The 12,687-nt window shown below is 45.1% G+C and overlaps 1 protein-coding gene and 1 non-coding gene across 2 annotated transcripts; one reads left to right on the top strand and one right to left on the bottom strand.

The window, feature by feature from the left end:
* The first annotated feature begins 7,300 nt into the window (after window positions 1–7,300).
* LOC143795646 (uncharacterized) lies at window positions 7,301–11,319 on the top strand. The gene is made up of 4 exons (XM_077281017.1): window positions 7,301–7,306; window positions 9,785–9,980; window positions 10,148–10,310; window positions 11,092–11,319. The coding sequence occupies exons 1-4, from the start codon at window positions 7,301–7,303 to the stop codon at window positions 11,276–11,278; spliced, it is 552 nt and encodes a 183-aa protein (XP_077137132.1). The 3' UTR covers window positions 11,279–11,319.
* On the bottom strand, window positions 7,369–7,440 carry TRNAQ-UUG (transfer RNA glutamine (anticodon UUG)). The gene has a single exon. It is a non-coding gene; the product is annotated as a tRNA-Gln (tRNA).
* Window positions 11,320–12,687: the final 1,368 nt, after the last annotated feature.

Here is a 12,687-nt window from a genome sequence, read left to right as displayed (position 1 = left end):
CTCTAAGAAGCGCCAATTCCGGCACTTAGCCTCTCTCTTTCCGCTGCCCTGTAGTGGTGGCATATGGGGTAATAGGGGATTGATGTCACCTTTGAATTGTAAGGTGACATCAAGCCGGCTTAGTAATGGAGAGGTGTCAATAACACACCTATCCATTACTAATCCTGTAGTTGTTATAGGTTAAATAAAGGCACAGTCAGAATAAAGTATTTTAACCCCTTCATGACCCAGCCTATTTTGGCCTTAATGACCTTGCCATTTTTTGCAATTCTGACCAGTGTCCCTTTATGAGGTAATAACTCAGGAACGCTTCAACGGATCCTTGCGGTTCTGAGATTGTTTTTTCGTGACATATTGGGCTTCATGTTAGTGGTAAATTTAGGTCGATAATTTCTGAGTTTATTTGTGAAAAAAATGGAAATTTGGCGAAAATTTTGAAAATTTCGCAATTTTCACATTTTGAATTTTTATTCTGTTAAACCAGAGAGTTATGTGACACAAAATAGTTAATAAATAACATTTCCCACATGTCTACTTTACATCAGCACAATTTTGGAAAGAAATTTTTTTTTTGCTAGGAAGTTATAAGGGTTAAAATTTGACCAGTGATTTCTCATTTTTACAACAAAATTTACAAAACCATTTTTTTTAGGGACCACCTCACATTTGAAGTCAGTTTGAGGGTTCTATATGGCTGAAAATACCCCAAAGTGACACCATTCTAAAAACTGCACCCCTCAAGGTGCTCAAAACCACATTCAAGAAGTTTATTAACCCTTCAGGTGTTTCACAACAGCAGAAGCAACATGGAAGGAAAAAGTGAACATTTAACTTTTTAGTCACAAAAATGATCTTTTAGCAACAATTTTTTTATTTTCCCAAGGGTAAAAGGAGAAACTGGACCACAAAAGTTGTTGTCCAATTTGTCCTGAGTACGTTGATACCTCATATGTGGGGGTAAACCACTGTTTGTGGGCACGGCAGGGCTCGGAAGCGAAGGAGCGCCATTTGACTTTTTCAATGAAAAATTGGCTCCAATCTTTAGCGGACACCATGTCGCGTTTGGAGAGCCCCCGTGTGCCTAAACATTGGAGCTCCCCCACAAGTGACCCCATTTTGGAAACTAGACGCCCCAAGGAACTTATCTAGATGCATAGTGAGCACTTTAAACCCCCAGGTGCTTCACAAATTGATCCGTAAAAATGAAAAAGTACTTTTTTTTCACAAAAAATTTTTTTAGCCTCAATTTTTTCATTTTCACATGGGCAACAGGATAAAATGGATCCTAAAATTTGTTGGGCAATTTCTCCTGAGTACGCCGATACCTCATATGTGGGGGTAAACCACTGTTTGGGTGCACGGCAAGGCTCGGAAGGGAAGGCGCGCCATTTGACTTTTTGAATGAAAAATTATCTCCATCGTTAGCGGACACCATGTCGCGTTTGGAGAGACCCTGTGTGCCTAAACATTGAAGCTCCCCCACATGTGACCCCATTTTGGAAACTAGACCCCCCAAGGAACTTATCTAGATGCATAGTGAGCACTTTAAACTCTCAGGTGCTTCACAAATTGATCCGTAAAAAATGAAAAACTACTTTTTTTTCACAAAAAATTTTTTTTAGCCTCAATTTTTTCATTTTCACATGGGCAACAGGATAAAATGGATCCTAAAATTTGTTGGGCAATTTCTCTTGAGTACGCCGATACCTCATATGTGGGAGTAAACCACTGTTTGGGTGCACGGCAAGGCTTGGAAGGGAAGGCGCGCCATTTGACTTTTTCAATGGAAAATTAGCTCCAATCGTTAGTGGACACCATGTTGCGTTCGGAGAGCCCCTGTGTGCCTAAACATTAGAGCTCCCCTACAAGTGACCCCATTTTGGAAACTAGACCCCCCAAGGAACTAATCCAGATGTATAGTGAGCACTTAAAACCCCCAGGTGCTTCACAGAAGTTTATAACGCAGAGCCATGAAAATAAAAAAATATTTTTCTTTCCTCAAAAATGATTTTTAGCTCGGAGTTTTTTATTTTCCCAAGGATAATAGGAGAAATTGGACCCCAAATGTTGTTGTCCAGTTTGTCCTGAGTACGATGATACCCCATATGTGGGGGTAAACCACTGTTTGGGCGCACGGCAGGGCTCGGAAGGAAAGGCACGCCATTTGGCTTTTTGAATGGAAAATTAGCTCCAATCATTAGCGGACACCATGTCGCGTTTGGAGAGCCCCTGTGTGCCTAAACATTGGAGCTCCCACACAAGTGACCCCATTTTGGAAACTAGACCTCCCAAGGAACTAATCTAGATGTGTGGTGAGCACTTTGAACCCTCAAGTGCTTCACAGAAGTTTATAACGCAGAGCCATGAAAATATAAAATTATTTTTCTTTCCTCAAAAATGATTTTTTAACCCACAATTTTTTATTTTCCCAAGGGTAACAGGAGAAATTGGACCCCAAAAGTTGTTGTGCAGTTTCTCCTGAGTACGCTGATACCCCATATGTGGGGGTAAACCACTGTTTTGGCACACGTCGGGGAGCGGAAGGGAAGTAGTGACGTTTTGAAATGCAGACTTTAATGGAATGCTCTGCGGGCGTCACGTTGCGTTTGCAGAGCCCCTGATGTGCCTAAACAGTAGGAACTCCCAACAATTGACCCCACTTTGGAAACTAGACCCCCAAGGGAACTTATCTAGATGTGTGGTGAGCACTTTGAACCCCCAAGTGCTTCACAGAAGTTTATAACGCAGAGACGTGAAAATAAAAAATGTGTTTTCTTTCCTCAAAAATATTTTTTTAGCCCAGAATTTTTTAATTTTCCCAAGGGTAACAGGAAAAATTTGACCCCAAAAGTTGTTGTCCAGTTTCTCCTGAGTACGCTGATACCCCATATGTGGGGGTAAACCACTGTTTGGGCACATGGCGGGGCTCGGAAGGGAAGTAGTGACGATTTGGAATGCAGACTTTGATGGAATGGTCTGCGGGAATCATGTTATGTTTGCAGAGCCCCTGATGTGCCTAAACAGTAGAAACCCCCCACAAGTGACCCCATTTTGGAAACTAGACCCCCCAAGGAACTTATCTAGATGTGTGGTGAGCACGTTCAACCCCCAAGTGCTTCACAGAAGTTTACAACGCAGAGCCGTGAAAATAAAAAATCATTTTTCTTTCCTCAAAAAAGATGTTTTAGCAAGCAATTGTTTATTTTCACAAGGGTAACAGGAGAAATTGGACCCCAATATTTGTTGCCCAGTTTGTTGTGAGTACGCTGGTACCCCATATGTGGGGGTAAACCACTGTTTGGGCGCACGTCAGGGCTCGGAAGGGAAGTAGTGACATTTGAAATGCAGACTTTGATGGAATGGTCTGCGGGCGTCACGTTGCATTTGCAGAGCCCCTGATGTGCCTAAACAGTAGAAACACCCCACAAGTGACCCCATTTTGGAAACTAGACCCCAAAAGGATCTTATCTAGATGTGTGGTGAGCACTTTCAACCCCCAAGTGTTTCACATAAGTTTATAACGTAGAGCCGTGAAAATAAAAAATAATTGTTCTTTCCTCAAAATTATGTTTTAGCAAGTATTTTTTTATTTTTGCAAGGGTAACAGGAGAAATTGGACCCCAATAGTTGTTGCCCAGTTTGTCCTGAGTACGCTGGTATCCCATATGTGGGGGTAAACCACTGTTTGGGCGCACGTCGGGGCTTGGAAGGGAGGGCGCACCATTTGACTTTTTGAACGCAAGATTGGCTGGAATCATTGGTGGCGCCATGTTGCGTTTGGAGACCCCTGATGTGCCTAAACAGTGGAAACCCCTCAATTCTAACTTCAACACTAACCCCAACACACCCCTAACCCTAATCCCAACTGTAGCCATAACCCCAATCACAACCCTAACCCCAACACACCCCTAACCACAACCCTAACCCCAACACACCCGTAACCCTAAATCCAACCCTAATCCTAACCCTAATCCCAACCCTACCCACAACTGTAACCCCAACACAACCCTAACCCTATCCTTAACCCTAACCACAAGCCTAATCTTAACCCTATTTCCAACCCTAGCCCTAATTCCAACCCTAAGGGTACCGTCTCACATAACGATTTACCAACGATCACGACCAGCGATACGACCTGGCCGTGATCGTTGGAAAGTCATTGTGTGGTCGCTGGGGAGCTGTCACACAGACCGCTCTCCAGCGACCAACGATGCCAAGGTCCCGGGTAACCAGGGTAAACATCGGGTTACTAAGCGCAGGGCCGCGCTTAGTAACCCGATGTTTACCGTGGTTACCAGCGTAAAAGTAAAAAAAAAAACGTACATACTCACATTTTGGTGTCCTTCAGGTCCCTTGCCGTCTGCTTCCCGCTCTGACTGAGTGCCGCCATACAGTGAGAGCAGAGCGCAGCGGTGACGTCACTGCTGTGCTGTGCTCTCACTTTCCGGCCGGCAGACAGTCAGAGCGGGAAGCAGACGGCAAGGGACCTGAAGGACACCGAAATGTGAGTATGTACGTTTTGTTTTGTTTTTTACTTTTACGCTGGTAACCACGGTAAACATCGAGTTACTAAGCGCGGCCCTGCGCTTAGTAACCCGATGTTTACCCTGGTTACAAGTGAACGCATCGCTGGATAGCTGTCACACACAACGATCCAGCGATGACAGCGGGAGATCCAGCGACGAAAGAAAGTTCCAAACGATCTGCTACGACGTACGATTCTCAGCAGGGTCCCTGATCGCTGCTGCGTGTCAGACACAGCGATATCGTATGGATATCGCTGGAACGTCACGGATCGTACCGTCGTAGCGATCAAAGTGCCACTGTGAGACGGTACCCTAACTCTAATTCCAACCCTAACCCTAAGGCTATGTGCCCACTTTGCGGATTCGTGTGAGATTTTTCCGCACCATTTTTGAAAAATCCGCAGGTAAAAGGCACTGCGTTTTACCTACGGATTTACAGCGGATTTCCAGTGTTTTTTTGTGCGGATTTCACCTGCGGATTCCTATTGAGGAACAGGTGTAAAACGCTGCGGAATCCGCACAAAATTGACATGCTGCGGAAAATACACAGCGTTTCCGCACGGTATTTTCCGCACCATGGGCACAGCAGATTTGGTTTTCCATAGGTGTACATGGTACTGTAAACCTGATGGAAAACTGCTACGAATTCGCAGCGGCCAATCCGCTGCGGATCCGCGGCCAATCCGCTGCAGATCCGCGGCGGATCCGCTGCGGATCCGCGGCCGATCCGCTGCGGATCCGTGGCCGATCCGCTGCGGATTCGCGGCCAAATCCGCACTGTGTGCACATGCCCTAACCCTACCCCTAACCCTAACCCTACCCCTAATTCTAACCCTAATTCTAACCCTAGTTCTAACCCTAACCCTAGCAGAAAAAAAAAAAATATTTTATTTATTTTTATTATTGTCCCTATGGGGGTGATAAAGGGGGGTCATTTACTTTTTTTTCATTTTGATCACTGCGATAGGCTATATCGCAGTGATCAAAATACTTCTGAAATGAATCTGCCAGCCGGCAGACTCTGCGGGTGCAGTGCGCATGCGCCCGCCATATTGGAAGATGGCGGCGCCCATGGAGAAGCCGGACGGACATCGGGAGGCCCGGTAAGTATGAAGGGGGGTGATCGGATCACGGGGGGGGGACCGGAGCACAGGGGGGGGGGACCGGAGCACAGGGAGGGGGCACCGGAGCACGGGGGGAGCGGACAGGAGGACGGAGGAGCGGACAGAACGAATTAGGGGGGCGGACCGCGCACCGGAGCACTGGGGGGGCGATCGGTGGGGTGGGGTGGGGGCAGATTAGGTTTTCCAGCCATGGCCGATGATATTGCAGCATCGGCCATGGCTGGATTGTAATATTTCACCGTTTTTTTGGGTGAAATATTACAAATCGCTCTGATTGGCAGTTTCACTTTCAACAGCCAATCAGAGCGATCGTAGCCACGGGGGGGTGAAGCCACCCCCCCTGGGCTGAAGCACCACTCCCCCTGTCTCTGCAGATCGGGTGAAATCGGAGTTAACCCCTTCACCCGATCTGCAGGGACGCGATCATTCTGTGACACAGCATATGCGTCACAGGTCGGGAAGGCACCGACTTTCATGACGCATACGCTGTGTCACAGGTCGGGAAGGGGTTAAAGAAATAAAACACTAAACACATTTTCCCATATTTATTGAAAGCCCAATGCATGCGACGCACTCGATCTCCTGTAAAAAAAAATAAAATGATAAACCAACAAAAGTACTCCCTAGTCCAACGCAGTCCATTTAATAACGTCTGTCCCACGACGATCTCCCCTATACAGCTGTCACATCTCTGTCAGGAGATGTGACTGCTCTATAGGCCTCCAGTGACACACTGACAGGAGACAATGGCTCCTGCAGTGCATCACTGAAGAAGTTACCCGAGTTCAGGCTCTCACTTTACGGCAACGCTGCGTGAGAATTTTGCCACGCAGCGTTGCCGGTGACAGCGACCTCTGATGGTAGAGTGATACACTGCGGAAGGATACGTTCTGTTATTGTATCACCGGTGCCCCTGGAGATCGGTTACATCTGCCGATGCGACAGCTCTCCACAGGAGATCATCGTGGGACACTCGTTATTAAATAGATTACATCGGACCAGGGAGTATACTGTTGGTTTATTTTTTTTATTTTTTTCACAGGTGATCAAGGGCATCGGGGATTAGCTGTGTGGTGAGTATGTACTGTATATGTCTGTATGTGTTGGTTTTTTTTACACTTACACAGTAGCCGGATGATGGAACTACTACTGTCGCTGCAGATCCGCAAAAAGAATTGACATGCGGCAGAAAATAAAACGCTGCAAATCCGCAGTTTTTTTCCACAGCATGTGCACACCAATTGTCAATTTCCCATTGACTAACATTGCTTGTGTACTACACTGTGAATTTGATGCAATTCCACGTGTCCAAAAACGCCACGGAAACGCATCAAAATCCGCAACTTTTGCACATAGCTAAATTGTGCTGATTTAAAGTAGACATGTGAGAAATGTTAGTTATTAACTATTCTGTGTCACATAACTCTCTAAGGGGCATAAAAATTAAAAATATCAAAATTGCTAAATTTTCGCCAAATTTCCTTTTTTTTCACAAATAAATGCAAGTTGTATTGAAGAAATTTTAGCACTATCATGAAGTACAGTGTGTCACGAGAAAAAATTCACAGATTCACTGGTATATGTTGAAGCGGTCCAGAGTTAATACCTCATAAAGTGACATTGGTCAGATTAGTAAAATTTGCCGTCGTCATGAAGGTGCAAGCAGGTTTGGGGGTTAAAGGGGTTAAAACAGTATTTGCCAACAAGGACGAAAAGAAAGGTCCCACCAAGATTTGAACTCGGATCGCTGGATTCAAAGTCCAGAGTGCTAACCATTACACCATGGAACCCATTACATTAACCCTATAAAACATTATTTACAACATTGACTAATCTTCTCCAATTATATATTTGTACAACAGGTTTGGTGTTGGGTGGGGCAGCAGAAGTCACAAATTATTATAGATCTGAGCACGCTATTTCTAGTCACCTGTGATGTCAAATCTACCTTAGGCTACGTTCACATTTGCGGTCTGCGCCGCAGCGTCGTCGCCGCAAGACAACGCATGCGTCGTGCTGCCCTATCTTTAACATGGGGGCCGCATGTACATGCGTTGTCATGCGTTGTGTTGCGTTGTGCGCCGCATGCGGCGTTAAGGCGCACCTGTCAGGGCACGGCAAACGCAACATGTTGCATTTTTCGGGCGGCGCCGACCTTTTAAAAAACGCATGCGTCGTGTTTGGGTCGTGTTTGCGTCGTCGATGCGCCTTATTCCCCATTGAATTGTATTGACAATGCAGACGACGCAAGTACTTGCGTCGTGGTGCGTTGTACGACGCATGCGTTTTCAATAAAAAAATGCAAAACATTGTCTAGACTTTGTCTAGACACTAAAAAAACACTATATATATATAAAAAAAAGGGTTTGGCATTGTCTTTCACAAGGCTATTCCAGAGAGAAAAGACTGAGAGGAGAATCTGCTTTCCAAACCTGTAAGTATATAATTTCTCTTTGCATTTTTATTCTGTGTTTTATTATTTCTTGATTTTGATTAAATTTGTGCAATGTTTGGTCTGTGCTATTGTACGGTTATGGCACTGTGGGTTGTTATTGAAAATTTTTTTTTTTTAATCTGGTTCTGATGTACTTCTGGCGTTATATGATGGCGTTTCTTGTCTTCGGCCTTGATTGGTTTTGGGTTGCTCTGGTGTCATGCGGTTGTTCAATGTCTTTTTTTTGGCAGATTTTTTCTTGTTAAATTTCTGGTGCATGTCTTTTTCTGGTTTCTATTGTTGGGGGTAACCGTATGGCGTTTTCTTGGCTCATGTCTTGCTGTGTTTTATTGTAAAGTATGCTGTTGGCATTTTTTTTTCTTTCCTTGAGTGTCTTTTCTTGCGGGTGGGGGGGCTACATTTATGATGTTTCATTTGTATTGTATTGTTCCGTGCGGCTATATGCCATTCTATTTTCAATTGTATTTTTCTTTTTTTTTTTTCTTTTTCTTTTTTTTATCTCTGATGGTTTTACGTCGTTTTCCATATGGCATATATCTCCTTCCTTGACTGTTTGCATTGCCAAGTGTGTAGTATGCATGTTTTTTTTTTTTTTTGGTGTGGCACTTTTTTTTTAGTTTCATGGGGTTTTTTTTCTATTTGACTATGGTTTATCTTTTGGGTTGCTGTATATTGTAACAGCGGTTGTCCCGTAATGTTTTTTGCTTATTATCTAGAATGGTATTTATCACCTTTTTCTGATGTATTTCTGTGGTTATATGTCACCAGATGGTGTTGTTTTGGATCATGTCTTGTTGTAATTGTAAAGTATGGCGTTCATTAGTTTGCTATTTCATTGGGCCTTTTTTTTTCTGTATAAATAAAGGTTTGTTTTTTTAAAGTTTTTATTTTTTAAAATTTGGACATAGGTGTCTATTTTTGCTTAATTTTGTTTGGGTCTATTCTGGATGAAACTTTTTCATACTCTGCATTGTGTTGTATCTGCTATTGTATTCTCTTGCAATGTATGGCGTTGTGGTGTCGCTTGTTGAGTTTGCATTGTCCTATCAGTCAACAGTCCATTGTGGTTGATATTTTTTTGGGGGGGGCTATTTTATTGTATGTGGCAGTGTTAGCTTTGGATTTGATTTTTTGCTCATTTTTTCATTGCAGAACAAACTTGCAAGAATGCCAACATCAGCATCTAGCCAATCGGCGCAGGGGAGTGCGGTGAGTAATTATGTCCAGTTGCTTACTATTCGCTGTCATTTGTAGCCTTGGCAATAATTTCTGTCTACAATTTTTACAGGCTTCTTCAAGTGAGGGGGAAGGGAATCAGCGGGAGCAGAGAGCTCGGGGCCAAGGTGTGGTGTCAAGCCGGCGAGTGAGTATTTTTTTTTTTTTTTATTTAAATTTATTTTCTTGACTAGCATCCTGCTGTGAGGAACAGTACATTTGACTAGCATCCTGCTTTCACTAGGGATAGCTTTTAAGGGCTGCAAGTATTGGGGGAAGGTAACATACAGTAGAACTCCCTGCACAAGAACATACATAAATACAGGTGTAGAAACCGGAGATATACATACATCAAATGGCATACTATTCAAAGACAGGACAGGGCAAAGGTACATATCATGACAGGTGCTGGTGGTTGTTCATATTTTCAAATCTTTCACCTTAATGTTTTCTAATTATTCTAGGTTTCACAACGGGACCACGGTGAGAGTATTGATGTGGACCTCCTAATCACCAGCATACAGGAGCGTGGCCCGTTGTGGGACAGCCGTGACCCCCGGCACCTGGACCAGGTGGTGTTGAGGCGTTTGTGGGTTGAGGTGGCAAAGTCGCTGTGGGATGGCTTTGAAAGTGCTTCAGGCACGGACAAAAGCAACTTTGGTGAGTATTGCTGATACGCCCTGCTGATACGCTGCTATGACCCATCATGCCAGGATAAACACAACCGTGTGTGATGCGATCAACGCCTTCAACTTTGCATCGCACACGGTTGTTTTATCCTTTTTAAATGCTAAATATGTAACCTTTTTTTTTCTTTGCATTCACAGTTAAAAAGTTGAGGACCAGATGGCGATCCATGAAGGACCGTTTCAATAAGGGGCTCCGTAATGAGGAGGAGCAAGCTCGGAGTGGTGCTGCTGCGGCCAAGTCTGTGCCCTATAAATACCACAGGGCATTACAGTTCCTAAGACCGGTCCTTGGCCGCCGACAGTAAGTATTTTGTCCACATACCATATTGCACAGCCACATTGTACATTGCCCAGCCACGTACATTGCGCATCCACATAGTATATTGCCAGGCCACTATAGCGCAGCCACATAGTACACGTTCTAGCCACGTATCCACATAGTATATTTCCCAGGCACATAGTGTATTGGCCATCCATGTAGTCAGCGTAGCATATTGGCCATCCACGTAACTTTTTCCCTAGTGGGATGATATATTGCCCATTAGTAATTTTTTTGGTTAAGCGTGAGTCCTTGTAGTCCATGACAGGTTACGTTCTGAGTCAGGGTAGTTCTGATCGCAGGAATAATGATGACGTCTCGATCACATGATCCTAACGTCATGGCAGTTCCTGCGATCAGCGTTAACATGGCAGACATCAGCAAAGTCACTGTGTATATTTTTTTTTTTTTTTTTTAATGTTTTCTCTTGACTTTAAATTTTATACTATTTTTGCAGCATAGGCAGCGTCAAGAAAGAGTTTTTGACCAAAAAATTTTTTGCCGATGACAGTGGTATGCGGTCAAAAGGCTTTGGCAGCGGGAATGAGCAGTCATTTTCTGCCGTTGGTATGTCCATGATTGTTATCGTCAGCCATAACGGTCAGCTGGCGATAACAATCAGCAATTTATTATAGGCCACACAGACTGAGAGACAGAGGATTGTAATGTATTGTTGTGTCATGTAATGTTAATTTTATTACAGGAGTTGGCGTATGTGATAGGTTATTAATTGAAGACTAATCTTTCCCTTATCTTTTCACAGAACACACAGCAGCACCCTCGAGCGTGCTCGCCCATCTGAAGCGGAACTTCATGAATCGCCATCTGACCCGTCACAGCCATCCCACAGCGACAGCAGGCTTGCACCACCATCTGGAGAACCGGCAGCCGGTCCATCAGGTGTTCCCCTGGCCGAGGCCTCTGGCGCTCCTTCTTTTGGGAATTCCTGACAGCGCCAGCGGGCCTCGGACAGGCCAACCATGCCCGAATTTTTGCATTTGAGTATGGTCTTCCAGAACTGTTTCAAGGCGCTGGGCGATAGAATGGACACTGCTCTGTCCAATATCAACCGGCGCCTTGAAAATATGGAATCCGAGCTCTCGAGGCCGGCCAAACATTTTTTTAGTGCCATTGCTAAGGGCATGGTGGAACACCTTACGCCGGAACTCCAGATTTCGGTGATGCAGGCCTGAAACACTGCCTACGTGAGGGCTCTGCAGCAGGCTCGGGTCATGCAGTCAGCGACTACAATGCCCGTAGTGCCGTCGCTGGCTAGCATGACTCCGACTCCTGCTGCAGAGCCACTCCAGCCACCCCACCCAGGTCCGCGTGCGGAGCGACGCCACCACAGGCACCGTAACATTGTGCCGCCGACTCCTGCTCCTGCCAGGCCCTCATCCTCCCGTAGCCGTCATGCTGTGGGAGCTGCCGCGGGAGAACAGAGGAGGAAGAGAAGGAGGACACACACTATGGCTCTGGCTGCTCCAATCATACAGACACCAACTTCGCGGCAGGGGTCTAGCCGCAGCAGGAGCAGCCAGGGCCATTCAAGAAGCAGTGCAAGACTGGTTTTGCCTCCTCCCTCCCCTACAGAGGTTGCTGTATCGTCGCCAGGGTACCCTGAGGGCTTGGAATTGCCCTCGAGCCTCCTGGACTCTGGCTCATCATCCTCCTCTTCCTCTCCCCATTCCCAACCAGAGAATTTTTATTTTCACAAGGGTAACAGGAGAAATTAGACCACAAAAGTTGTTGTGCAATTTCTCCTGAGTACGTCAATACCCCATATGTGGGGGTAAACCACTGTTTGGGCGCACCGCAGAGCTTGGAAGAGAAGGAGTGTCGTTTTACTTTTTCAATGTAGAATTGGCTGGAATTGAGATCGGACGCCATGTCACGTTTGGAGAGCTGCTGATGTGCCTAAACAGTGGAGACCCCCCACAAATGACACCATTTTGGAAACTAGACCCCTTAAGGAACTTATCTAGATGTGTGGTGAGCACTTTAAACCCCCAGGTGCTTCACAGAAGTTTATAACGTAGAGCCGTGAAAATAAAAAAATCGCATTTTTTCTACAAAAATGATCTTTTTGCCTCCACATTTTTATTTTACCAAGGGTAACAGGAGAAAATGGACACCAGAAGTTGTTATACAATTTGTCTTGAGTACGCCGACACCCCGTATGTGGGGGTAAACCACTGTTTGGGTGCATGGCTGAGCTCGGAAGCAAAGGAGCGCCATTTGACTTTTCAATGCAAAATTGACTGGAATTGAGATCGGACGCCATGTCGCGTTTGGAGAGCCCCTGATGTGCCTAAATAGTAGAAACCCCCCAAAAGTGACCCCATTTTGGAAAATAGAC

This window comes from Ranitomeya variabilis, chromosome 1 (assembly GCF_051348905.1).
Source record: "Ranitomeya variabilis isolate aRanVar5 chromosome 1, aRanVar5.hap1, whole genome shotgun sequence".
NCBI classification, from domain to species: domain Eukaryota; kingdom Metazoa; phylum Chordata; class Amphibia; order Anura; family Dendrobatidae; genus Ranitomeya; species Ranitomeya variabilis.
This window is presented reverse-complemented; position numbering and strand designations above follow the sequence as displayed.

What these genes read in the sequence shown, in the direction of transcription:
- LOC143795646 (XM_077281017.1), top strand. An exon ending in CACGGACAAAAGCAACTTTG is followed by an intron (nt 9,981 to 10,147) that starts GTGAGTATTGCT and finishes TTGCATTCACAG; the next exon opens with TTAAAAAGTTGAGGACCAGA. An exon ending in CCGGTCCTTGGCCGCCGACA is followed by an intron (nt 10,311 to 11,091) that starts GTAAGTATTTTG and finishes ATCTTTTCACAG; the next exon opens with AACACACAGCAGCACCCTCG.